The sequence below is a fragment of the Chiloscyllium plagiosum genome, chromosome 42 (assembly GCF_004010195.1).
Source record: "Chiloscyllium plagiosum isolate BGI_BamShark_2017 chromosome 42, ASM401019v2, whole genome shotgun sequence".
Lineage (NCBI taxonomy): Eukaryota > Metazoa > Chordata > Chondrichthyes > Orectolobiformes > Hemiscylliidae > Chiloscyllium > Chiloscyllium plagiosum.
Window position 1 is genome coordinate 15,739,919 of NC_057751.1, and position 27,049 is coordinate 15,766,967.

At 47.1% G+C, this 27,049-nt stretch overlaps 1 protein-coding gene across 1 annotated transcript in view; it reads right to left on the reverse strand.

Annotated features, from left to right (window-relative positions):
- Positions 1–27,049, reverse strand: part of LOC122542980 (myoferlin-like) — a gene marked incomplete at its 5' end in the record, with an annotated part of 121,844 nt that overhangs the window by 6,709 nt on the left and 88,086 nt on the right. The window contains 10 exons of the mRNA XM_043681124.1: positions 1,001–1,194; positions 4,619–4,718; positions 6,484–6,625; positions 8,034–8,129; positions 9,233–9,321; positions 13,908–14,047; positions 17,182–17,330; positions 18,134–18,304; positions 21,351–21,442; positions 24,218–24,373. Of these exons, the coding sequence (XP_043537059.1) occupies positions 1,001–1,194; positions 4,619–4,718; positions 6,484–6,625; positions 8,034–8,129; positions 9,233–9,321; positions 13,908–14,047; positions 17,182–17,330; positions 18,134–18,304; positions 21,351–21,442; positions 24,218–24,373 (1,329 nt within the window). The remainder of the gene's footprint in view (positions 1–1,000; positions 1,195–4,618; positions 4,719–6,483; positions 6,626–8,033; positions 8,130–9,232; positions 9,322–13,907; positions 14,048–17,181; positions 17,331–18,133; positions 18,305–21,350; positions 21,443–24,217; positions 24,374–27,049) is intronic.

Here is a 27,049-nt window from a genome sequence, read left to right on the forward strand (position 1 = left end):
AGCCAGATACTTGGAGGCAGAAAGATGGATAAAGAAGCAGAGAGAACTGCAGGAGAGAAACAGAGTGAGAAAGAACGAGACGGAGAAAGAGAGAGGGAAAGAGAGAGGAAAAGAGAGTGAGAGAGAGATGCAGGCAGTGGCAGAGACAGGCAGAGGGAAGGAGAAGAAAGAGAGAGACTGAGTATCAATTGTGACTGCTGTAACCTCGCATTTATCACAATATGTAAGAAAGACAAGTTTGCACGTTATACACAGCCTTTCTGTAAGAGCAGGAGGAGACCAAATGTACTGTTACTCCCCTCAGCGAGATTCCTTGTCCTCCCATAACCACTGAGGTCAAGACATGGCTCAGTCTGACCTCGCTGTGTCTAAACCCTAAACTCATTCTGTCACCAAGTCAGAGTGTCAAATCCTCCACTCCTGCATTCTCTTTCACTTCCTCTCATTGCCTCGTGAAGAGGTTGAACAGGAGTGAACTGAACTCCATGGGGAGATTCCAGGACTTTAATCAACTCTTCCCCAGAGAGCAGGAAAGTGGAGTTTAACCCATGGCAGGTCAGCCTTGATGAGAATTGAGGGGCCGAATGATCCTACTTCTCCTGCGAACGAGCTCAAGTAATGAAAACAACAAATGCTGGAGGTCATTAATTCCTGGATTTTGATTTTGCTTGGGAACTTTTCAGGCTTCCCTTCATCTCATCTGACCATGCACCAGAACGTGACTTGGGCACAAGGTAATAAATTGTGAGGAAAGGTTGCCTGTCCGAGACTTGAGTACAGAAGATTAAGGGACGGTGAAGTTGGGGGAAGTTTAAGATGCTTGAAGGAATTGATAGGATCGATTCAGGAAACAGGTTGGGAAGTGTGGAGGGGTGGGTAAAGAGTCAGGGAAAAGGCAGAAGAGGCGATATTCAGGAATCTGGAGACATCTCGGAACAGAGGGAAGGCCTTTTATCATGATAGATGCAGGAATGCTCAGCGAAAGGATATTTGCTCTTACTGTCAAATGAGGTTTGCCCTCTTCATATGTGACGCACGGCCACCAGCCTTTAATACTCTTCTGCTTGAAGAGGGAAATCATCTTCTGCAAGCTGTCAGACGAGGAGTCCTCCAGCTTAAAGAACTTCTCCAATGTGCAGTTATCCGCCCACTTTGTTGGGCACCGGAAGGCGTTCAGATTAATCTCAAGGTAGCCTGCCGAGGAGAGAGAGAAAAACCCAAGGGTCAACACAGAGCTGGGCACTCAGGGAGCAATCAGTCAGCCTGAGAAAAGGGTGAGAGAGTCCCAAACAGTTCACCGCAACTCATCAACATCAGTAAACAGTGCGGTGCCATGGTGTGCCGGACAGGGGAATGACAGCAAGGATCATTGCCGTGAATGATAAAATTCCACCCCCAGGTAGAGTGTGGAAGTGAATTCAAGCCAGGATTCCCACTCGCTAATCATCACGGTCTGATGAGTCCAAGAATGTGCAAGTGTGCTGCCTAGCACTGTGGGTACAGCCAGCTGGTGGTGACGCATTCAAGTGGCACATGTTGACATACATGCCTGTTCAATTCTGTGCCTGACTGAAGTGCCCCTCTCTAAAGTGACCCGGGTGTTTGAATCCCCGATGTGGCAATGGACTGCAAATGGGCTGAAGGTGGGGTTGGCTGCTCCATGTCTAATTCTCAACTCCAGAGTATGTGCCAGCAAACAATTAGGATTAGTCTCAGTGACACCACCAACCCTCTCTGAATACAACACTCCTCTGCCCTCACCTGACACCAGCTGGTTAATGCAACTGGACAAATCCAACACTGAAAAGCTAACAAGTCTGGAACAAAACACACAGTCACCCAAAACAGGTTTTATTTTAATCAATGGAGTGGCAACAGTCATTGACCCTCTCCCTCTCTGGGCTCTCACCACGAGCAACCTCCTTTACACACACTGTTCTTTCTTAAATACAGGGCACAATGATTTCCCATGTGTCAGGTTTAAGGTCCCTTCTTAGTGGTAACCCAAGTCGCTTAACCCGGTGCTCTCCACTAATGTACAAGTGCTACGTAGTCTGCAACATAAGAACTTAAAATATATGATCTACCTCAACTCTACTGACCTGCACCATCCCTCAGCCTCCTTAAGAATTAGAATTAGAATGAGAATCCCCACAGTACACAAACAGGTCCTTCGGTCCAACAAGTCCACACCAACCCTCCAAAGAATAACCCACCCACACCCATTCCCCTACCCTATATTTACCCCTGACTAATGCACATAGGCTACACATCCCTGGACACTACAGGACAATTTAGCCAATTCACCGAACTTGCATATCTTTGGATTGTGAAAGGAAACCGGAGCACCCAGAGGAAACCCATACAGACATAGGGAAAATGCGCAAACTCCACACCGACAGTGGAGTTAGTATCCAATTTATCAAGTTGTCTTGAATTGCACATAGGCTACACATCCCTGGACACTACAGGACAATTTAGCCAATTCACCGAACTTGCATATCTTTGGATTGTGAAAGGAAACCGGAGCACCCAGAGGAAACCCATATAGACACAGGGAAAATGCGCAAACTCCACACCGACAGTGGAGTTAGTATCCAGTTTATCAAGTTGTCTTGAATGATATGTGAACAGGAAAGGATTGGGGGGATACAGGCCAGAAGCAGGCAGGCGGGACTAGTTTAGTTTGGTTTGAGATTATGTTTGGCAATGGACTGCTTGGACCGAAAAGTCTGTTTCCATGTTGTATGACAGAGTCACCAATGCCGTCTGGGGCAGAGAATTCCAAAGGAGTAGCCATGGGCACCCGCATGGCTATGCCTGCCTCTCCGTCGGATATGTGGAACAGTCCATCTTCCGCAGCTACACTGGCACCACCCCCCACCTTTCCCTCCGCTACATCGATGATTGTATTGGCGCTACCTCGTGCTCCCACGAGGAGGTTGAACAGTTAATCCACTTTACTAACACCTTCTACCGACCTCAAATTAACCTGGACCATCTCAGACTCCTCCGTCCCCTTCCTAGACCTCTCCATTTCTATCTTGGGCGACCGACTCAACACATTTACTACAAACCGACCGACTCCCACAGCTACCTAGACTACACCTCCTCCCACCCTGCCCCCTGTAAAAACGCCATCCCATATTCCCAATTCCTTCGCCTCTGCCGCATCTGCTCCCAGGAGGACCAGTTCCAATACCGTACAACCCAGATGGCCTTCTTCTTCATAGACCACAATTTCCCCTCCAACGTGGTCGACGATGCTCTCCACTGCATCTCCTCTACTTCCCGCACCTCCGCCCTTGAATCCCGCCCCTCCAATCGCCACCAGGACAGAACCCCACTGGTCCTCACCTTCCACCCGACCAACCTCCGGATACATCGTCTCATCCTCCGTCATTTCCACCACCAGGGATATATTTCCCTCCCCTCCCCTGTCAGCATTCCAGAGAGACCACTCCCTCCGCGACTCCCTCGTCAGGTCCACACCCTCCACCAACCCAACCTCCACTCCCGGCACCTTCCCCTGCAACTGCAAGTAATGCAAAACTTGCGCCCACACCTCCCCCCTCACTTTCCTTCAAGGCCCCAAGGGATCCTTCCATATCCATCGCAAGTTCACCTGCACCTCCACACACATCATTTACTGTATCTGCTGCACCCGATGTGGTCTCCTCTACATTGGGGAGACAGGCCGCCTACTTGCGGAATGTTCCTCTCTGCCCCCACCCCACTCCGGCCTATCACCCTCACCTTGACCTCCTTCCACCTATTGCATTTCCAATGTCCCTCCCCCAAGACCCTCCTCCCTACCTTTTATCTCAGCCCGCTTGGCACACCAGCCTCATTCCTGAAGAAAGGCTTATGCCCGAAACATCGAATCTCCTGCTCCTCAGATGCTGCCTGGCCTGCTGTGTTTTCCCAGCACCACACTTTTCAATTCCAAAGATTCACCACCCTCAGAGCGACGAAATTCCCCCTCAGTCTTGAATAGGTGAATTCTCATCCTATGCTTAAGTGTATTATGACGTTCTAAGTGTCCCATCAGCAGGTCCCTGAGAAGACATTTTCCCTGTTACTGACCTGAGCCCAAGTGCCCTATAGTTATAGTTCTCGCTCCTGCATTTTTCTTGAATAAATCCATTCTCAAATTTAGGGCTTCTCAAAAATCTCTTTCATTCTAAGTGAGTGTTGCCAGTGAGGCCCGAAGTTTTTGGCAGTCTCTAATTGCCCTTGAACTGAGTGGCTCGTCCAACCAAGTCAAAGGGCAATTAAATGCCAACCACGTTGCTCTGGGGAATGGAGTCACATGTCTGTGAGGCTGGATAAGGACAGCAGACTACAGGGACAGTAGTGAACCAGGTGAGGTGCTCAAAGCGTGTTTTGCAGAGGCTACCTAGCGACAGCAGTTTCTGGAAACGAAAGCCATACACAGTGCGTCCCAGAGGCTGCACAGTCAAGCAGCTGAAAGGGGGAGTTCCCAGCTACTATGGCAAGGTTTGAACCCGTGTCCCCAGAACATGAGCTGCGCTTCCAGATTATTCATGCCCCAGGCTGTTACTTGATATCCCCAGAAATTGTGGAAGATCAAACAGCAGAGTCTATGAAAGATTACCTAAGTAGTCATCAAAAGACACTTTATCGTTGTCCCAAAGTTGGAGAATTAGCTTAGGAGGCATCTTCATCTCTGTCTCATCCAAGCTCCAAATGTAGTTCTGAAAGAGGCAAAAAGACTCTCTAATGATTGCTCCTGGCTGAATCACTGAGAAAACAGAGCCCGCACGCAGTACAACTAACATAAAAGCGAAGTACTGGGGCTGCTGGAAATCTGAAACAAACACAAAGTGCTGGAGAAACCCAGCAGGTCTGGCAGCATCTGTGGACAGAGAGAAACAGAGCTAACGTTTCGAGTCTGGTATGACGCCTCTAAGTTTTATGACTGGGAGAATTTGCACAGATTAAATCTCCAGCCGGCACTTGGACAGAATAGACAAAGAAATAAGATTGACAAACAATAACACAAGGCATTTATATCAAACATGCTTTTTGATACACGTTTGTGCTCTCTGCCTGCACTCAGAGAAATGGAAACTCTAACTTGCAAATTGCTTCAACTCAGTATCCCAATGAACCAACCACAGTGATAAGTGGTGGTAAGTGCCCAAGTGTTGGTTAGGGAGAAAATCTGTAGCAATGATTAAAATAAGGAGAGCTAGTGGAATGAATTTACATTTGCTGGTGGGAAATGGAAAGATGCAAGAAAACTGAACAAGTTCAAATGAGTGGGCAAGATGCAGAAAGTGAAAAATAATGTGGAGAAATGTGGAATTACATATTTTTTAATACAGTCGTGGAATGGGGTTTCACTGGCTGGGCCCAGCAGTTATTGCCTGTCCCTAAGTGCCCCCTTGAGAAGATGGGGGTGAGCTGCCTTCTTGAAACACTGCAGTCCATGTGATATAGGGACCCCCACACAGTGTGGGTAGGGAAAAAGTTCAAGGATTTTGACCCAGTGACACTGGTGATATATTTCGAAGTCAGGATGATGTGTGACTTGGAGATGAACTTGCAAGTAGGGATAGTGTTCCCATGTATCTACTGTCCTTACCCTTCTATATGGTAGTTTTTTGTGGATTTGGAAGGTTGTGGATTTCAAGAGAACCTGGGTGAGTTGCTGCAGTGCATCTTGTAGATGGTACACACTGCTGCCACTCAGTGTTGGTACGGAGGGAGTGAATGTTTGTCAATGTTGTGCCAAACAAGATGGCTGCTTTGTCCTGGATGGTGCCCAGTCTCTTGAGTGTTGTTGGAGCTGCACCCATCAGGCAAGTGGGGACTTGACCATCATACTCTTGCGGATGGTATGCAGACTTTGAAGAGTAAGAAGGTGAGTTACCTGCAGCCTCTGACCTGCTTTTTAGCTACAATATGTATATAACTGGTTCAGTTCAGCCTCTGGTCAATCTCTGGAATCACAGGTGGTAAAAGGTCTTACTGCAATTGTATGAGTGGAAATGGTTTGAATCATTGGGATTCCATACAATGAAGTGAATTAGGAAGGGGATGGATCCATTATTTCCTTCTAATTGTACACAATGAGAGTGGAAGGTTTGATCGACAGGGATGGTATACAAGAGTGGGGATTCATTCATGAGATTTGTATACAACGGGAGTAAAGAATGGGGTTTGATGTATGGGCACAGTATACAATGGGAGTAAAGGGATAGGGTTTGATGCACTGGAATTGTATACAATGGGAGTAAAGGGATAGGGTTTGATGCACTGGAATTGTATACAATGGGAGTAAAGAGATAAGATTTGATACATTGGGATTGTATACAATAGGAGTGAATGAGAAACGACATATTTCATTTTGATTGTAGACAATGAGCTTCAAAGGGATGTCAGGTATACAGTTACATGATCCCTCCATTGCTGGAATAAACCATTCCCACCTTTCAGTATAACTCAGCTCCTCACCTTCTTGTTGATGACAAGGACTCGCTCCACTGTTAAATATTCAAACTGGAAAATAAACCTCCAGTTGAAGTTGCCCTCTCCATCTAGTGACCTGTAGTGCACGTCAGTATTCTGTTTCTGCTCCTCCAACCCAACCATCCAACTGGTGAAGGAACAAGAGGTTTGATTAATAGCCAAAAGATCTGAGGAAAAAAAAATTCCCAAAGTCTTTTCTTTCTTCTGGGCCTTGGGTTGTTATTTTGCTTAACTGTGTCGAGGTGGTGGTTGCAGAGGGTGGAAGCCTCTAGTCGTGATGGTAAATCAGCTTTTATTGCCAGAGGGTACAAGAGCAAAGAATTCTTACATGGGCATTGGTGATACCACATCTACATTATAGGGAACAGTACTGATCTACCTTAGGGGAAGCACAATAATCATGGGATTGATGCCGGGCATAATAAGGGTATCCTATGAAAAAGGATTCATTGGGCTAGGCCTACACTCGCTGGAGTGTGGACAAATGAGACAAATCAGTTGAAATATATGAAATTCTGAGAGGACTTGACAGCAAAAAGCTGACAGACTGAGCAGTCAGTCCATGGGTTTGGAAGTGGGGGGGGTGGGGTGGTCAGACACTTACTCTGACAAGGAGAAATGTCTCCCTTCAGAAACTCAGAGACTTTTGAATCCCCTACTCCAGAGACTTGAACGAGATCAACAGATTTTCGGGAAGGGAATCAAGGGATCGGGCTGGAAGGAAACTTGGTGGCAGAAGATGAACAAAGGTCTTACTGAATGGCAGGACATGTTCAAGGACCGTGGCAAAACATCGCTCGACACCTATATTCCAAAATAACTCGGGGGAGGTGGGGAAACTGAAGTGCAAAAGTAGTGTTGGGGAAAAAAAACAAAAGTGCTGGGAGGATCGCCAGCAGGTTGGAGTGCAGCTGAGCAGAGTGAAGCAGGGTTGTTCTTCAGTGTGTGTGTGTGCATGAGTGTGAGAGTGTGTGTGTGTCTGTGTGTGTGTGTGTGTGTGTCTGTGTGTCAGTCTGTCTGATCCATTGCCAAGTCCATCAGCAACGGGCTCACTGGCCATTCTGCACCAGAGCACACAAAAAGCATTGAGGTGAATGGTCAATGAGCCTGTTCCTTGCAGTGCTGTAGGGAGAAACATCAGCCAGGAGAGCTCTCTGCTCAGCAGTTTAATCTCTGATTCAATGAATATTCACAGTGTTTTGCCTTCTCAATATTGCGCTGAACTGTCAAGTCCAGCTGATATAATTGCCGATAAAAAGAGATGTGCTGCCAAGGCTTTACCATTTTGCATTCATCAGGACACCACTGCAAGAATAGCAAATCTCAAAGAGAACCACAATTTCCTGTATGAGAAAAGGAATGTTGATTGGTGGGAAAGCACCCTTCCTCGTGCTCCTTTGGAAATTTGGCATTCTTGCATTAGTCCTGAAAAGTGCAGGATGAAAAGCGTTGATAACATGCCTCTTTTACTTCAGGAATACTCAAGTTCTGTACGACTGGCGAGGGAATTACACAAGGATCTATGATTTACTTACCCTTTAATATATATATCACTCATCCTTTCGCCCATTATATTGGTTTCCTGCAGAACTACGTCGCTCGTGTTCCAGACTATACAGCGCAGAACATACCTGAAGAATCCAGAACAAAATTCAGAAATCAAGGCAGAGCTGTAAACAGTCCCTGACTCAAGCCTTGCCCCTTTACCAGGCAGGTTAAACAAAAGTTGCTATAGGGCCCACCCTCATTACAGAAAGGTTAAGGGTCACCACACCTTGGGTGAGGGTGAAATTTGAGAAGGCAGGAAGGAACGTTCATGGTGTGGGAATTGAACCAGAGCCCTGCATTCCAAACCAGCTGTCCAGACAATCAAGCTAGCCAATGGCCACCAGATAGGGTTAGTCAAGTACAGGATTTTCAGTGATCAAGTCTCCCATTGGCCTCATTGCGGCAACTCTGCTCTCCAGGAGCTGTACAGTGGAGCTGTCTCGTGTTTAACTCGATCGTAGAATGAGGAGACCACTGGCTGGGCCAGCACTTATTGTCCTTCCCTCATTACACTGGAGACTGTGATGGTATGCTGCCATTTTGAACCGCTGGAGTCAGAGGTATAATTATGACCCTCATCAGCGAAAGCAGAAAGAGAATTTCTACACTGTAAATCATTGACCCTTGACTTCGGCAATGCTTGGGATGAACCTTGTCCCAAGATGTGCGCCTTCATGGCTGAAAGGGTGAAAATTGATGAAACAATTAAAAGCCTTGCCTTTCATGGTGGTGCAGATGTCCCATGATATTAGACAACCAATGAATCATTATGACACTGCAGGCAATTCAATGAGGAAGACTGGATGATCAGGTTTGCTTGTGATTATCGATAAAGGATATGCACTGGGGATGGCTCTCCAGTTCCTACAAATAGTGAGATTTGTTTTACAGCCACTTGAGTGGGCATGGGGGCCTCAGTTAATATCTCGTCCAAAAAGATGACACCGTTGACCAAGTGGCATCCTGCACCAGAATGTTCGTCCAATTGTGATGCTCACATTCTTAAACCTTAAACCTATAACCTCCTGACTCTGAGCAGAGTGCTGATCCAAGAGGTGATAAGAAAACATCAGAAAATTAAAGCCATGGATGTACAGACTTTTGACCTCCAGTGTGTAGATGGCCAGCATTAGCAGTCACATGCAAACTCTCTCAGTCGTTATTACCAGCAATTAAGTTCACTCACCGGACAGGACCCCGAGGGGTGATGTTAAAGGGTGGACCAGGGAGACCCAACTTCTTTGGAAAGATGTCGATCCACATTTGCAGTTTCCCCTGTGCAAAGAACAAATGTTAGTATAACCAATGTTTTAAAAGAAAGAGAGACGTGTAGCGATTGTCTTTTCGTCTCGCAATCATCAGGCCAGATGCAAGAATGCTCCATTTTAAAAGGGAGCAACAGTGTGCACTATACAAGAAAACAGTCAATTACTGCTTCACAAGTTGACTCCAATAGCTCAAGGCTTTGGCACAGAGAATGCACCAAGGCTCTACTATCCCCCAGTCTTTTGTTTAATTCCAATTCCTGGTCTTGTTCCTTTACCCCATTTAAATAATATTATGTTCTTTCCTTCTCCCTTCCAAAATGACAGTGAATATACATAGCTTCTAATGAGTGTAAATACTTGCAAGCTGAACTGATAATCTTCAAATGACAGTGTAATTCTTAGCATTCCCCCGATTGTTCAACAAACTGATGTCAATTTACAGAATCATTCTAAAGTTATACATTACATTCTGTGGTTTAAAAGCACATGCCAGTTGGGTCTGGACGGTACTCTGCTCACAGTCAAAGGGACACACCACTTCATAAGAGTCCCTCAGTGCTAGGATGGACCTCTTCAGGATCTGACATCACAACGGCACTGAAATTTGTACTTTCCTCATTTACATGATAGGCCATAAATCAAAGGAAACGGTGGGAGGGTCGGCCATTCCATTCAGCCCCTTGAGCCTGTCCCACCATTCAGCAGGATCACAACTGATCCGATGTTCCCCATCACCCTTGATTCCCATACCGATCAAAAATCTATCAATCTTAGCCTTAAATATAAACAAGGGCTCTGTCTCCACAGTTTTCTGTGGCAAAGACTCCCAACCCTCTGACAGAAGAAATTTCACCTCATCACAGTCTTCAGTTGGTGCCCCTTTATTCGGACAGTGTGCCCTCCGGTCCGAGACTCTCCTGTGAGGGGAAACATCCTCTCAGCATTTGTCCCCAAACACTGCTTTGAATTTAAATCAGTAGAGTCCCAAACTGTTTAGCCTTGGCTCATGAGAACAATCCCTCATATCAGGGATCATCTCAGTGAACCTTCTCTGAACTGCCTCCAATGAAATAATATCCTCCTTTAAACGAGAGGACCAAACCTGCTCACAGTGCTCCGGATGTGGTCTCACCAGCACCTTGCCCGGTTGCAATAAGATTTCCCTATTCTCATACTCCAACCTTCTTCAATTAAGGGCCAACTTTCCAACAGCCCTTCCTGATTACCTGCTGTACCTGTGTGCCAGCTTTCTGTGTTTCGTGCACAAGTCCTCACAAATCCCTGTGCCTTACAGCTTTCTGCAGTCTTTGTCCATTTAAATAATACCCTGTTCTTTTGTTCTCCCTTCTGAAATGATCAACTTCACATTTTCCCACACTGTACTCCATTTGCTAACTTTTGGCCCATCACGTAACCTATCAACATCTCTCTGTCAACTGTTGGTATCCCTCTTGCAACTAACATATATTAAGACACCGTCTGGACAATGGCGTGTCGCGGCGAACAACTGAGCTGAGCTGCAGATAGCTGTGTTGCACAGTCAACACACACGTGCACAGATAAAGAGTCTGGGATCTCACATGGAGAACTGCCACACTCAGGCTGTGAAGATAATACGAGATTAGGGTGACCATCTAATTCATCTGGTACCCTCCACCCCCACTCCCGAACATTAGCTTATGAGGAAAGGTCAAGTGGTTTCAGCGGATGTTCACTGGAGCTTTGAAGAATGGGTGGTGATCTTATTGAAAGATAAGATTCTGAGGGGGATCTAACAGGGTGTTTGCTCAGAGGAGGTTTCCCTCTGTGGGAGAGTCTGGAGTGAAGGGACACAGTTTATAAATTAGAGGCTATGAAGATCAGGAGGATTTCTTTCTCTCAGAGGGTCATGAGTCTGTGGAATTCTCTTCCCTGGAGAGCAGTGGAGGCTGGGTCATTGAATATATTCAAGATGTGGAGGTATTGGTGTTGGAATGGAGTGGACGAAGTTAAAAATCACACAACACCAGGTTATAGTCCTACAGGTTTATTTGGAAGTACAAGCTTTCGGAGTGCTTGCTACCTAACAAAGGAGCAGCGCTCTGAAAGCTTGTATTTCCAAATAAACCTGCTGGGCCTATAACCTGGTGTCGAATATATTCAAGGCTAACTTAGACAGATTTTTGACTGACAGGAGTCCAGGGTTCTGAGGCACAGTCAGGAAACTGCAGTTCAGGTCATACCAGAAACACCATGGCTGTACTGAACGCTGCAACAAATCCAATGGGCCGAATGGTCTATTGCTCCCCATACTTGTGTTCTTCTTGCGTTGTGTGTTGCAGTGCTTGACAAACCATGCAGGCACATCCAGGAAGAGTCAACATCTTCAGAAGAGGTGGTGCTGGTCTGGGGGAAAATACAGTGGCTGACTTTAACACCAGCTTCAGCCATGTGGAGGGGAAGGAATGGTGACAAGCTCAATAGTTGTGAATGTGAGGAACCGGTGGACAGCCCTGACTGCTGGAGGATTCACAAAGTTTCACGCCACAGGTCAAGATCCAAGGGAATGAGCAACGGTGAAAGATTGCTTTTTGGGGACACAATTCATGGTGTACATTGAATTAAGCTAAGCACTCGACCTGATGATAAGCACAAACATAGACCGATTCAACCCAAGAAACCAGTTTTGACTTTACTTACAATTTCCAACAGTCGACAGGACACGTAACCAAACTAGCCCTTGCTGGCATTTCTACTCCATATAGATCTTCTCCAAGTTTTCTGTTTCTTTCGCCTTCATGTAATCATCCAACTCCCCTTACAATGCATCTCTGCTATTTACCTTAGCTACACTGTGTGAGAGAGAGTTCCACATTCTCACTAATCTCTTGGAGTTCAGGTTCATAGTTCTTTGAAAGTGCAGTCACAGGTAGACAGGGCTGTGAAGGAGGCTTTTGGCACACTAGCCTTCATCAGTCAGGGCACCGTGTATAGAAGTTGGGAAGTTATGTTGCAGTTATACAGGATATTGGTGAGGCCGCACTTGGAGGATTGTGTTCAGTGTTAGATTAGATTAGATTATTTACAGTGTGGAAACAGGCCCTTCAACCCAACAAGTCCACACCGACCCGCAACCCACGCATTCCCCTAACACTACGGGCAATTTAGCATGGCCAATTCACCTGACCTGCACATCTTTGGACTGTGGGAGGAAACCGGAGCACCCGGAGGAAACCCACGCAGACACGGGGAGAATGTGCAAACTCCACACAGTCGCCTGAGTCGGGAATTGAACCCGGGTCTCTGGCGCTGTGAGGCAGCAGTGCTACAGGAAGGATGTTATTAAACTGTTAAGAGTGCAGAAGAAATTTACAAGCATGTTCCCTGGACTCAAGGGTCTGAGTTATAGGGAGAGGTTGGAGCAGCTAGGACTCTTTTGTTTACAGCATAGGAGACTGAGGGGGGGGTGGATCTTAAAAAGGTGTCTAAGAGCATGAGAGGCATGGATAGGGTGAGTGCACTCACTCTTTTTCCCAGTGTTGGAAAATCGAGGACTAAAGGGCATCGGTTTAAGGTTAGAGGGGAAAGAATAAAAGTGAAACTCAGGGGCAACGTTTTTACACAAAGGGTGGTACGCATATGGAACGAGCTGCCAGCGGAAGTGGTTTATTTACATTAACATTTAAAAGGCATTTGGACAAATACACGGATAGGAAAGGTTTAGAAGGATATGGCCAAGTGCAGGGAAATGGGGTTAGCATGGACGGGTGTCTTGGTCGGCATGGACCAGATTAGGCTGAAGGACCTGTCTCCGCGCTGTATGACTCTATGATTCTCAATAAGGTTCTGCTGAATTCTCGAGTAGATTTGGAATTGTAATTCAGAATTGGAAGACAATCTCCACGTTCGCCCTGCATAATTTTTAGGATTGTGACAGCTCAGCCTTCTCTCTTCTCCAACAAAGAATTACAGCCTATGCAGTTCTTACAGTCTCTCAGCTCTGCTATAATCTGGATGTTGGTTTGCTCGCTGAGCTGGAAGGTTCATTTCCAGGTGTTTCATCACCCTACAACTCTTTGGGTTGGTGATGTCATTGCCTAAAATGATGTCATTTCCCATGGTGAAGTCATTTCCTGTTCTTTTTCTCAGGGGGTTGTAGACGGAGTCTAACTCGATGTGTTTGTTGATAGAGAAACCCAAACATATAAACAGAAAGCAGGAATCATTAGCAGTGCTTCGCCCAGAGGCCCACTGAAGATGTTACCTCGTAGGGTGATGAAACATCTCAAAAATGAACCTTCCAGCTCAGTGAGCAAACCTACATCCAGAACCTCAACATGAGCTACAAATCTTCTTAAAACTCACTCTGCTATCATTGTTATAATTTTTCCCTAGTATCTTTATGTCCTGTTTTTGTGTTAAATGGAGACCAGGACAGTGCATGGTACTCAAGAGTTCCCTAATCGAGAGTGTGTACAAGTTTAATGTCACCTGGGCTTGGAATTGTGGCTCGCCAAGGCTGTGCCACCTGGGGCTTCTGAGGGAGGATAACAGACAGAATGGGCAATTCAGAACCAAAGGCTGGCTGCTGCAGACCCAGTGGATAGCTCCTACCTGCTCAATTCCTGGTTGAGTGCTGTTGAACAAAGTCCGGGTTTCCACGTGTTCTGGCACCAGATTTTGCAGTCGCAGAATGTGGAGAGCGAGTCGTTCTTCTGGGGGACCAGGGAAGCTGTAAGGAAGTTTCCTCGGCTCTGCAAGGTGAGAGACAAAAGGAGGAGGGGTGGGCATTTAGGAAGGAGACACAGTGGAAAAATACCGTCTGAAACAGTTTGTGTGTATGCAGTGTATCCACTCTCATAAAACATCCCAATCTGCTGCACTATACTTGACAACCAGTCATACTGAGGAGGTACAGGGGCAGGCAGGCTGGAGTTTCGAGTTGCAGGCAAAGAGACAGTGAGCTTTAGGAAGGCAGCCTCAAGCCTAGGAGGGTGAATTTCCAAGTGGCTCTCGATGTCCTACCACTGCTGATTGTGCCCAGCAAGCAAGGAAAATCTTGCCACCTGGATCTGTTGAGGTAGACCACTGCCTGGAAGCAGAGGTGGTCTCGTGGCACAGTGGGTAGCGTCCCTAGCTCTGAGCCAGACGCTCCCAGGTTTGTGTCCTGCCCCAGGTTGAGGTTGAATCTCAATCTGTGGGCCCTTCCAATGCACACTAACAGTTGTGCCATCGCTGGACATGGCTTTCCGCTACAACGTACATGTAAAATGTGGAGGCTGCACAGCAACCCTTAGTGAAATGGAAGACACATACCATCCCTGTTTGAAACACACTCCCAGAGAAAATGATCCTGTCCCCGAACAATTTTCCCCTCTGTCCAAGGAGAAATCTGTCGCTCAGCAAACCTTTTTAAGAAAAAAGTAAGTCAAACAAAAACTCAAAGAACTGTTGATGCTGTAAATCAAGAGACAAAAAAATAGACATGTCTGGAAATGCTCAGCAGGTCTGGCAGCATCTGTGGAGAGAAGTTAACTGAGTTCTGAGGAAGGATCACTTGACCTGAAACACCAAGTCAAATAAGAATTTGACCCATCACTTTGGCACCGATCAACAAAGATCTGAGTACACTTATCAACTCTTCCTTCTTAGCCCTGAAGGCTATGGCAATGTAGGTGGATATTTAAACACCGGTTCAATATTGCAAGAGTTTCTGACTTAACCACCTTTTCCTGAAGTGTGTTCCAGACATCTGCTACGCTCTGGGTGAAAATTCCTCTCCAACCCTCCTCTTAAGCCTACCATCTCCTACCTTAAAGCTATGCCCCTCCTTACTGCTCCTTCTACTATTGGAAGAAATGTCATCTATGTCTCTCAGAACCTTATACACCTCGATCAGGTCCCCTCTCAACCACCGCAGATCAAAGGAAAAATACCCCAGTCTATCCAAACTTCCCTCATGGCCAGAGCCACCAGCCCAGTCAGCATCCAGGTAAATCTCCTTTGCACCCTCTCTGGTGCAATTACTCCGATAATGTGGTGACCAGAACTGCATGCACTACTCCAATTGTGGCTGAACCAACATTCTTTGATTTCATTTATTATTGTCCCATAGAGTCACAGAGTCACAAAATATGCAAACAGACCCTTTAATCCAACCCGTCCATGCTGACCAGATATTCTAATCTAGTCCCACCTGCCAGCACCTGGCCCATATCCCTCCAAACCCTGCCTATTCACAGACCCATACAGATGCCTTTTAAATGCGTATTTGTACCAGCCTCCACCACTTCCTCTGGCAGCTCATTCCATACACGCACCACCCTCTGTGTAAAAAAGTTGCCCCTTAGGTCTCTTTTATATCTTTCCCCTCTCACCCTAAACCTATGCCCTCTAGTTCTGGACTCTCCCACCGCAGGGAAAATTCCTTGTCAATTCACTCTATCCACGCCCCCTCATGATTTTATAAACCTTGGTAAGGTCACCCCTCAGCCTCTGATGCTCCAGGGAAAATAGCCCCAGCCTATTCAGCCTCTCCCTGTTGCTCAACCCACCAACCTTGGCAACATCCTTGTAAATCTTTTCTGAACCCTCTCAAGTTTCACAACATCCTTCCGATAGCAGGGAGACCAGAACTGAACACGGTATTCTAAATATGGCCTAACCAATATCCTGTATAGCTGCAACATGAGCTCCCAACCTCTAGACTCAATGCACTGACTAATAAAGGCAAGCATATCAAATTCCTTCTTCACTATCCTATCTACCTGTGACCCTACTTTCAAGGAGCTATGAACCTGCACTCCTTTTGTTCAGCAACACTCCCTAAGGCCCTACCATGATAACCTGATTTGTACCTTGGTACAGTGGAAAAACTCTGTGTTGCGTGCAGTACAGACAGATCATACAAAACAAAGAATGATCGAACGGAGCGGGGAAAACAAAGTTACCACTGCGAATTAGATGCACGAAAAGCATGATCAACATTATATTTGAAATTTGAGAACTCTATGATACATGTGTTTACGCGTTTGTATCTTCTGTTCGACAGAAGAGGGCGGAAGAGAGTATAACGGGTGGGAGGGGTCTTCGACCATGTTGGCTGCCTTTCTGAAGCAGCAAGAAGGGTAGATGGAGTCCGTGGATGGAAAGTGATGGACTGGGCTATGTTCACAACTCTCTGTAGTTTCTTACAGTCCTGGGCAGAGCTATTGCAGTACCAAGCTGGGATTGCATCTGGATAGGAAGCTTTCTACGGTATAATTCACGTCCAGCTAACCAACTTGTTGGATGCCACTTTGGAGCAGGATCTTCAGTTGTCGGCACGTCACTTCCGGAGGCTTGTGAAGACTGGCGAGTGAGCAGTGTCTCACTTTAACAGTACCTGGGACTTATGGCTTTCTGTAATGCACGGAGATAAGAGAAATTGGGATTGTTCGCCTGAGAGAAATTAAGGGCAGGAGGGATTCAATAATCAGAACCACGAATGAGAGAGTAAGTAAGGAGAAACGGTTTCTCATGACAGGAGAGTAAGTAACGAGAGAACTCAGACTGGAGTTAACTGAAAGGAATCACAGAAGATAGGAGGAGAATTTCTTTTGAAAATGCAGCGGGAATGTGCTGCTTGAAAGGGCGGTGGAAGCAGACTCTTTCAGACTGGAACAGGGCAAAGAGGGAAGAGTGAGATTGTTAGGCAAAACAAACGACTCTTTCAAGGTAACTGCAAGAGCACAATGGGCTGAATGAGCTCCCTCTGTGATGTCACATCCTGTCGGTCGAGATAAACCAGGAAGCCAGGAATCCACTCAACTCTGCGGTTACATGGTGTCAAAAGCCTTCAGCTAACAACAATACCCTGCTGTTTCCCCGTCCAGCCCACACTCCTTACCAAAGTCATCCAGAGAAAACTCCTTCTCGCCGATGGTTATCTTTTGCCCGTTGTTTCGAATGACAGGCAGGGCATAGTTCTTCATGGTGCTCAGGTTTTTCAGCAGCTCTATCGGGGTTAGCTGATCACGCCATTGTGTCGAGCCTGATCTGGGGTGGGCAAGAAGACAGCACTGTCAAGTACAACCCCTTTCCTTCTCCTGATTCCTTTTCGTGTACTTTACATTCCTTCCCTCTCCCCAGGCTGCAGACAGTGACGTCAGACATCTCGGCTGCCTGGCGAATGTCATACAAGGGACTGAGATGAAGCCACCGAGAACCACCTCCAGGGGACTGCTTACCTTCCTTCCCCCCTCTGCCTAGGCCGTCGCCCTGTCGGAATGACAGTGCTGCCCTCCCTCAGGACTAGCCCTCCAATACCACTCCTCCAACATGATTTGGAGATGCCGGTGTTGGACTGGGGTGTACAAAGTCAAAAAATCACACACCACCAGGTTAGAGTCCAACAGGTTTAATTGGTGAAGGAGCAGCACTCCGAAAGCTAGTGCTTCCAATGAAACCATTTGGACTCCAACCTGGTGGTGTGTGATTTTTAACTTTGTACTCCTCCAACAGTGCAGCACTCCCTCCAGATGTCCCTTTCTGAGTGGAGCACACAGTTGTCCAGAAATGCTTCCACAGCACCTTTTTTAAGAGCTGGGAGATGTTCCCACGATCCTGGGACAGCTTTTATTCCTCAGTCAACACCACAGGAAGAAACTATCCGGACAGTGTCACATTGCTGTCTATCAGAGCTCACTGTGAGCAAATTGGGTGCCACACTTCCGACACAGCTAGTGATGAACGTTGCCAGTGGTTCATTGGCTGGGAAGAGAGTTTTCAGACATTTACTGGGCCCTGAAAAGTGCCGAGTAAATATAAGCCTTTCTTTTTTATATAAAGTACCAGCTTACATGCAGTAGGTCCTGGGCAGGCCACAACGCGCTCCAAACCGTGACAGGTACCGGTTTTCCAAGTCGATCACCGTCTCTCCGATTTTGTCATCCTGGGAGACTAGATCGTAGTCGTACACAGACACCTTGAGATCTTTATTCAGCGGGACAGTGGCGTACAGCTGAAACATTCTGCAGAAAGAACCCATGACATCAGAAGGGGTTTCGCTCTCTCAAGCGGCGTCCTCCCTGTCTCGCTCCCGACACTCCCTGGAGCCCAACACCAACAGCCTCTCTCCTGGCATCCACCCCACACAACCAGCTGGTGTCTAGTGGTTATTCCACAACGCAAGGCATCACACTCGAGTATGACTCTCCTGGTAACACTCAAATGGATGCACAGGTTCACAAATGCAGACAAGCACTCGCGATCTCGCAGACATGCGTGTAACACTGTTAATAGGAGAGTAGCCCATGTTTGATTTTGTACAGGATTGAGGTGCTACTCCCAGAGTTTGCACCACTACCTTTACACGAGAGCTGTTCATTCAAAGATCTAACCAAGCTCCCACCCAGAGAAAAGACACTCCGGCTTTAGGGAGAATATAGCAAAGGGAAGGTCATGGAGTTTTCACATCGGGGAAGATGCCCTTTGGGCCATCGGGTCCTGCTGGATGAACTAGATTAGACTCACTTATGTTACCGAGTTCACACCAGCTCTCTGTACAACAATCTAGCTCTGTCCCACTCCCCTGTTCTCTGCCCCAGCCCTGCCTTGAGACTGGGGAGCTCAGCACTGGAATCTTTCTTAAAAGAGAAACAAGTTGCCAAAGCTTTTCATCCTGCACTCACCAGGGCAAAACACAGGAGCAGCCAATTTCAATTACAACAATTTGTATGACAGCAGAAAAAAGTGCTGATTACTTGGATAGTCAATGGCTAGTTGGCTGAAGTGTTGCCATGGCATCAGTTAGAATTCTTTGTGGAGGTAATGAGCAAGTTAGACAAAGCAGTGCTGGTGGATGTGATCTATTGGATTTTCCAGAATGCCTCTGACAAGGTGCTGCACAGGATGCTGCTCAATAGGATAAGAGTCCAAGGTGTTAAGGCATGGATACAGGACTGGCTGACTGGCAGAAGGCAGAGGGTAGGTTTAATAGGGTCCTTCTCAGGATGGCAGCTGCCGACTAGTACAGTTCTGCAGGGGTCCATGTTAGGACACAATCTGGATGAGGGAACTAAGGGCTCAGTTTGCAGATGCCACAAAAATTGGTGGAGGGACAGGTAGTGTTGAGGAAGTGGGAGGCTGCAGAAGGACCTGCACAGCCTAGAAGAGTGAGTGAAGAAGTGACAGATGGAATACAATGTGGGAAAGTGTGAGATAATGGACTTTGGTCGGAAGAACAGAGGCAAAGACTGTTTTCTAAATGGGGAAAGGCTTGGGAAATCTAAAACTCAAATGGACTGAACAGTCCTAGTTCAGGATTCTCTGAAGGTTAACATCCAGGTTCATTTAGTGGTTAGGAAAACAAATGCAGCATTAGCATTCATTTTGAGAGGGCTAGAATACAAGAGCAGGGATGTACTGCTGAGACAATATCAGGCTTGGGACAGACCGCATTTGGAATAATGTGAGCAGCTTTGTGCCTGCATCAAAGGAAGGATGTACTGGCCTTAGACGGGGTCCAGGCAAGGTTTACATCCAAGGGATGAAAGGCTTGGCAGATGAGAAGCGGGTGAAGACTCTGGGTTTATACTTGGTGGAGCTTAGAAGGATGAGGGAGGGGGATCACATTGAAACCTAGAGAGTACTGACAGGCTTAGATAGTGTGGACATGGGAGATGTTTCCACTAGTTCAGTACAGCCTCAAAGTGACCCTTTAGAACTGGGATAAGATGACATTTCTTCAGCCAGTGGTGAAACTATGGACTCATTGCTGCAAAGGGCTGCGCAGGCCAAGTCATTCTGTCCAGTTAAGACAGAGACAGATTGGTTCTTGATTGGTGAGGGGACCCAGGGTTACAGGCAGAAGTCAGGAGAATGGGCTGGAGAAACATATCAACTGTGATCAAATGTTGGAGCTGACGCAATGGACCGAATGGCCTAATTCTGCTTCTCCATCTTACCGTTTTATGGAGCTTAATGGTTCCCCAAGTATCTGACTAATTGAGAAAAGGTCCAAGGCTTGACATTTTCCTTTTGTTTACAGGGAAGGGGCATGAACATGTGTCAATTCTAGCCAATGTAAATGAGCCACATTAGGAGCTCAAGTGAGTTTCCGACATTGGTTGCTCGGGGCAACTGTTCATGCATTCAGAATTGCTCAGCAAGTGCTGTCCAAACACAACATCATTTCTCAAAGTAGATGTTTTGCGTTTTACAAATACAGACAAGTGTAGAATCCCTTTCGCGTGGAAGCAGGCCATCCAGCCCATCGAGTCCACACCGACCCTCTGAAGAGCATCTCACCCAAACCTATTCCTCTACCCTATGCCTGTAACCCCACATTTCCCGTGGCTAATCCACCTAGCCTGCACATCCCTGGGCACTATGGGACAATTTAGCACGGTCAATCCACCCTAACCTGTACATCTTTGGACTGTGGGAGCAAATCCGCAGCATCTGGAGGAAACCCACGGGGAGAATGTGCAAACTCCACACAGAGAGTCACCCAAGGTGGAAATCGAACCTGGGTCCTGTGAGGCAGCAGTTCTAACCACTGAGCCACCGTGCCACCCATATGGTCTGTACTCTAGCTTAAACAACTGAAGAAACGTGTTGTATGATTCAATCAGCCAGTTGTGGGAACATACTGCCGACCTATGAAATGGAGCATTTTTGCATTTGACTGAATGAGTGCAAGAGGAAACACTTCAGCAATGCGACCTCTTAGCTATTATGAGGATAGGAAGGCAGAGTGAGCGAGAGTCTTCAAATGTGGCACATCAGCAAGGCAAATCAGCCTCGGATGATTGTAAAACCAGCCGTTTGCCCGACTGATAACTTGGTTTTCGCTTGTCACTCCAACAGTCGCACTCTGGTCACCCGAATGTCACACGGCCATGGCAGACCCCAATAGATCTATGACAGAGCGAACAATCTTCTGTTCATTGAACTTTAATAATATTGTTGGGCTATAGGTGAAGACTGCTAAGAGTGCACGAGGACCTGTTACAAGATTGGGAAAGGAATTAGCCAATAATAGAAAGAATGGTTCCAAAGTAAAACAGAACTTACTTGCCAAAGACAGGGTTGAGATTATTAGCAATGTAATGCTCACGATCATCGATGGTCTCCTTGCCAAGCGAGATTTTAATGTAGGGATCACACTAGCAAAAGAGGAACAAGAGGTCAGTGAGCGTGCAAACACGTTTGATGAGCTACTCTTTGCTGAGAGCCCTCTCCCCCTCTGGAGCTTCCTCAGTCTGCAAATATGAAACAAGTATTCCATTCGATTCAACTCTTGTGGCCTTGTGCCCTGAGGGGTGCTTCATGGAAAAACAAAATCTGACGCTGAACTGAAACAAGCTGAGTCAAGTGTCTTAAAGGAAGAGAAAGTGGGGAAGAGGTTTACGGAGGGAAATCAAGAGCTTGACACGCCTTGGCAGCTAAAGGTGCAGTCCCCAACTGGTGATATGATACAAGAAACAGGATCGGGGTCAAGAAACTATCTTAGGGTTACCCAACATGGAACAGGTGCAAAGGGCCACTCTTTTACTCAAAGTCCAATGAGTGGATCAGAGTAGGAGACAAGTTCACCTGGATCCGAGACCTACCTGACTCAGGAGTGATCCATGGCCGCACTTGATCGGTAATGAATGCAAAATTGCAACCGCTCCCCCTCTGGAACACTCTTTGTCCCAGTGAGATCAAAGTTCGCCGAGCCAAGGTGGTGCCAAGATCCAGGGGCTCACTGTAACCTGACCCATCCTTGGAAAACTGAGAGGGATTGGAGGAAATCCTGGACTTGATATTGGACTCCATGGATCAGGTAAACAGGAAGGAGAAAGGAATAGAAACAGAAATTGCTGGAGAAGTTCAGCAAGCGTGGCAGCACCCTGTCGAGAGAAAGCAGAGTTTACATTTCAAGTCCTTTCTCCAGAACTGATGGTAGCTAGGAAAATGCAGCAGATAGGGGGTAGGGGGCTTCCCTGCATGGATAGCATTGTCAGAACAGATGTGAAGGGTCGAAGAAATTGGGAAAAGGGCAAGGAGTCCTTAAAGGATGCAGGGTGTGGAGTTGTACAGTCCGAGTAACTGTGGGAGATGGAGGGTTTGTAATGGTTATCAATGTGCAGCCCATCGCCAGAAATGGAAACAGAGATGTCAAGGAATGAGGAGTCAGAGGTGGATCAGGTGAAGGGGACAGTAGGGTGCAGTTTGGAAGTGAAAGTGATAGATTATCCCAGTTGTGAACAAGAGAGGGATACTGTTGATGTACTGCAGAGAGAGTTGTGGGATTGGGACAAGGAATGTTTCACATACCCCACAAAGAGACAGACATAACGGGGTTCCACGCTGGTACCCAGGGCCACACTTTTGGACTGAAGTAAATGAGAGGAGTTACAGGAGAAGCTGTTCAAAATGAAGACAGGCTTTGTCAGGTGGGGGGAGGGTGGTGGTGAATGGGGACAGTTCAGGCCTTCTTTCCAGTAAGAAGCAGAGAGCCCTGAGACTACCCTGATGGGGTTGGACATAGAGCTGTACAGCACGGAAACAGACCCTTTGGTCCAACTCGTCCATGCCGACCAGATATCCGAAACTAATCTAATCCCATTTGCCAGCACTTGGCCCATATCCCTCTAAACCCTTCCTATTCATATACCCATTCATATATATGTCATTGTACCAGCCTCCACCACTTCCTCTGGCAGCTCATTCCATACACGCACCACACTCTGTGTGAAAAAGTTGTCCCTTAGCTCCCTTTTATATCTTTCCCCTCTCACCTTAAATCTTTGCTCGCTTGTTTCCCCCACCCCAGAGAAAATACCTCATCTATTTACCCTATCCGTGCCCCTCCAGATTTTATAAACCTCTCTAAGGTCATCCCTCATCCTCCGACGTTCCAGGGAACACAGCCCCTGCCTGTTCAGCCTCTCCCTGTAGCTCAAACCCTCCAACATCCTTGTAAATCTTTTCTGAACCCTTTCAAGTTTCACAACATCCTTCCTATAGCAGGGAGGCCAGAGTTGCACGCAGTACTCCATGTCGAGGAAGAAAGGAATATTGGGTTAGATGAGAAAGAGCAGAGGAGGCTTGAGTGGAGCAAGATTGGTTTCTGATCATCTGTCATTTCATCTCTCATCTTGCTTCCCCACTGTCTTTCAGCTCCTGCAACGTTCCAATGCAGCTCAACTCAAGGTTAAAAAAAAAGCACTTTATTTTTCGATTAAGCACTGAGTTTATTAATTGGCATGGGGCCAATTTTCTTTCCTTTCCTTTAAGTTTTTGGGTCTCATTCTTGTCTTTGCATTTGGGGTTTTGTCATTCTCACACCTCCTCCAGACACATCTTTTGTCTCATAGACTGTCCCATTCCCACTCCTTTTACCCTTCCATGGGGCATTCTTTTGCCAATTACTATCTCCTGAATTCCACACGATCATAAACCTCCCTCCTGTCCCCAAGTATTACTATTTGCTCAAAATATTTCTCAGTTCCAAGGAAAAGTCATCGAGCTGAACTATTAATTGGGCACCTCTCTCCCCATGGATACTGCCAGATCCACTGAGCATTGCCAGCATTTTATATGTCTGGTATCGGTGGGATAAATGGTTTGGCTCTGGGCTGCAAATTCAGCAGAGGAGGCCACTCAGCCCAATGAAAGTGCTGGTCAGTCAGTTCCCACTGTCCAGCGTTTTCAACAGAACCCTCGGTCCTTCAAATAGCTGTTCAATTCCCCCTTGGAAAGTTGCAATCGAACCTGTCTCCAGCACCCTTAAAAGCAGTGGATTCCAGATCACAGCAGCTCAGTGCGGACAAGGTAACCCGCATAAAATGCCGGCCAGCGTTCTCCCGCTTTTCGGAAGGTCAGCCACACCCATTGTGAATTCGTGAATTGGTCATATGTTATCTCTGTGTGCGGAGACGGCCAATACGTACTGTCCCGGAGCGATCCTTCGGCTGGAGGCTGAGCGCGCGGACAATGTAAACTCTGACTAAACAGATCTGCGGCTCGCTCGAGGGCAGCTGGCGGAACTGTGGAGGGGGCACAGGCTTTGCTGGATCTTCTGGCAGAGGGTAGATCCGAAACGAACCCTGAAGGAGCAACACAACCGAACTGTGAATGAGGGCAGAATAAAATTGCGACAGAGAAATGCGTTAAGAATTCCCAAAGGCTGTCTGGGATTAAACAAAACACGACCATTCGGTCAATCGAGTGACTCTACCCCTAACGCAGAATCGAACAATCTGAAACCACCCTGCGAATTCAAAATTCACGAGTAATCTTTGGGTCTCAGTCTTTCGTCAGTTGAAGCTGTGTCCCTTGGCTTTTGACCCTTCAACACAGCAAACAGTCCCTCCTATTTCCTCCACTGTAAGCCCACTCCCTCAGTCAAATCGTCCCCTCTGCTGCAGGAGAACCATCCCAACATCCCTGGTCCACATCCGTGACTGTAGTCTCTCCAGTGTCATCACAGCGTCCACATCTTCCATTAAGGTGTGGGGCCCAGAACTGGATTGATTCAGCCTTGAGGCTGAACAGGTACTTGGCACAGTCAGCTTATAAAGGAAAATACTCCTGACAGACCTAATTTCACCCATTTGCATTTCCCCCACACAGAGTTTCTGACAGCAAGTTCAAGTGATCTCCTTGAGGTATATACGGGATGCCCTGATGGTCTGGGATGAGGTTAACAGTCATTATCAGCAGCAGAATAGGAAATCCAATAGAAGGATGCCTGGGATCAGTGTGGGACACTAACACCGAATTAGCTCCCTTGGGCACACCCATTGTTTGGCCACACCAACCAATCAGAGCTGAGTTAAACCAAACTCGAGCGGGAAATGAAAGGAAACTCTGGGGCGGTGGCTACAAAGGGTAGGCGATGGTCTTGTGGAAATATCACTAGACTATTAATCCAGAGACCCAAGTAATGCTTTGGGGACCTGGGTTCAAATCTTGCTGTGACAGATCATGGAATCTGAATTAAATAATAACGAGTCTGATGATGACCATGAATCAATGGTCAGAAAAAAACCCATCTGGTTCACTAATGTCCCTTAGGGAAGGAAATCTGCCATCCTTACCTGATCTGGCCGAGGCGTGACTCAGCAACGCGGCTGACTGTTAACTGTTAATGAGGGATGGGGAGCAAACGTCAGCCGAGACAATGAATGAGGTAAAATAATGACCTCACCCACATCCTGAACTGGCACCAAGACACCATTCAAACACAAGTGGAACGTGGCCGGTTTATCATGTTTGGCCAGATCGCTCTGTGTTGTTTAAAGGGTGTTGGAAAGAGGAGAAAGAAACGTTGTCACCGCTGTGGTTCATGCCCACATGACGGCACCGAAAAGCTGCTGCTTACGCTGACAGCAAGGTCCAAGATGCCACATTGTTTTCAGAGTGTGGAGCACCACCCACTGTGTACGAGGCTGATCAGAATGCCTGGATGACTTCCAGAGATTTGGAGGCCAGGAGCAGGAGGATGCACCAAATTATTCAAGGGAAGGCTGTCACCCCAATGACCCTCTGAGAGTTTGCTGAATACCCAACCTCTGTTGTTCCCGTCTCTCGGGCTGCAGCCATAGAAATGTTCCACAATTTTGCACTGCAGCGCGGAAATCATGGGAAAAACGTTGGACAGCACTGACAAGAGTACTCAGCAGGGACAAGCTTTTCCAGCGCTGACTCCATCGCTAACTCCAGCCAGTCAGGACAGGCTGTTACAAAGACTGAACAAATTGAGAAGTAGAGGCTTTTTAAAAAAATAGACTGACTGCCTCACTCCATTTTTACTGGGGGTCTTTCACATACAGCATGTCTGGAGGCAAACTGGGTTACAGAGGGCTACCTCAACACTCTATTTAATGTGAAATTGTCAGCAGGTCCCCCTGTGATGATGTACTGCAATTTGACGTTGTTGAAAGAACCCAGTCAACCGACTCAAAGGCCTGTTAACAGAGGACTTTCACATACAGCATGTCTGGAGGCAAACTGGGTTACAGAGGGCTACCTCAACACTCTATTTAATGTGAAATTGTCAGCAGGTCCCCCCTGTGATGATGTACTGCAATTTGACGTTGTTGAAAAAACCCAGTCAACCGACTCAAAGGCCTGTTAACAGAGGAGTGGCTTTTGCAGTCTGCTGAAGCACTTTTGAAAGCTTTAACGAAGGAACCATGGCAGCTAATTCGTGCCCAGGAAAGGTCTCCGAGCTGCAGTGAGTTAATGACGTGACAATCTGTCTCTGTGGTGCCAATCGAGGGATGCATGTATTGGGTGGGAGCTCTCCTTCAAAATAACAGTACCCCCAGCTTGGATTCTGGATTGGATATCGCCGCAGAGTGAGATAGCTACCTACTGAGGCATGGCTGAGCCCAGGAGGTCAGCGGGGCTCCCCGATAGTAGAAATATAGCAGAACCGAGTACTGGTTATGAGCCAATCTCAAGCAACAATCTTTTTTCATTATTCATTCACAGGATGAGCGTGCTGCTGGCTATTTATTGCCCATCCTGGGGGCCAGCCACACTTCATCACGGAATCCCCACAGTGTGGCATGAGACCTTTCAGCCCATCAAGTCCACACCGACCCTCTGATAGTGTCCGACCCAGACCCAACCGTATCCCCATGAGCGGGTACTTCCACCCTAATCTGCACATCTTTGGACCGTGGGAGGAAACCAGAGCACCTGGAGGAAACCCACGCAGACACGGGAGCAATGAGCAAACTCCACTCAGATAGTTGCCTTAGGATGGAATCGAA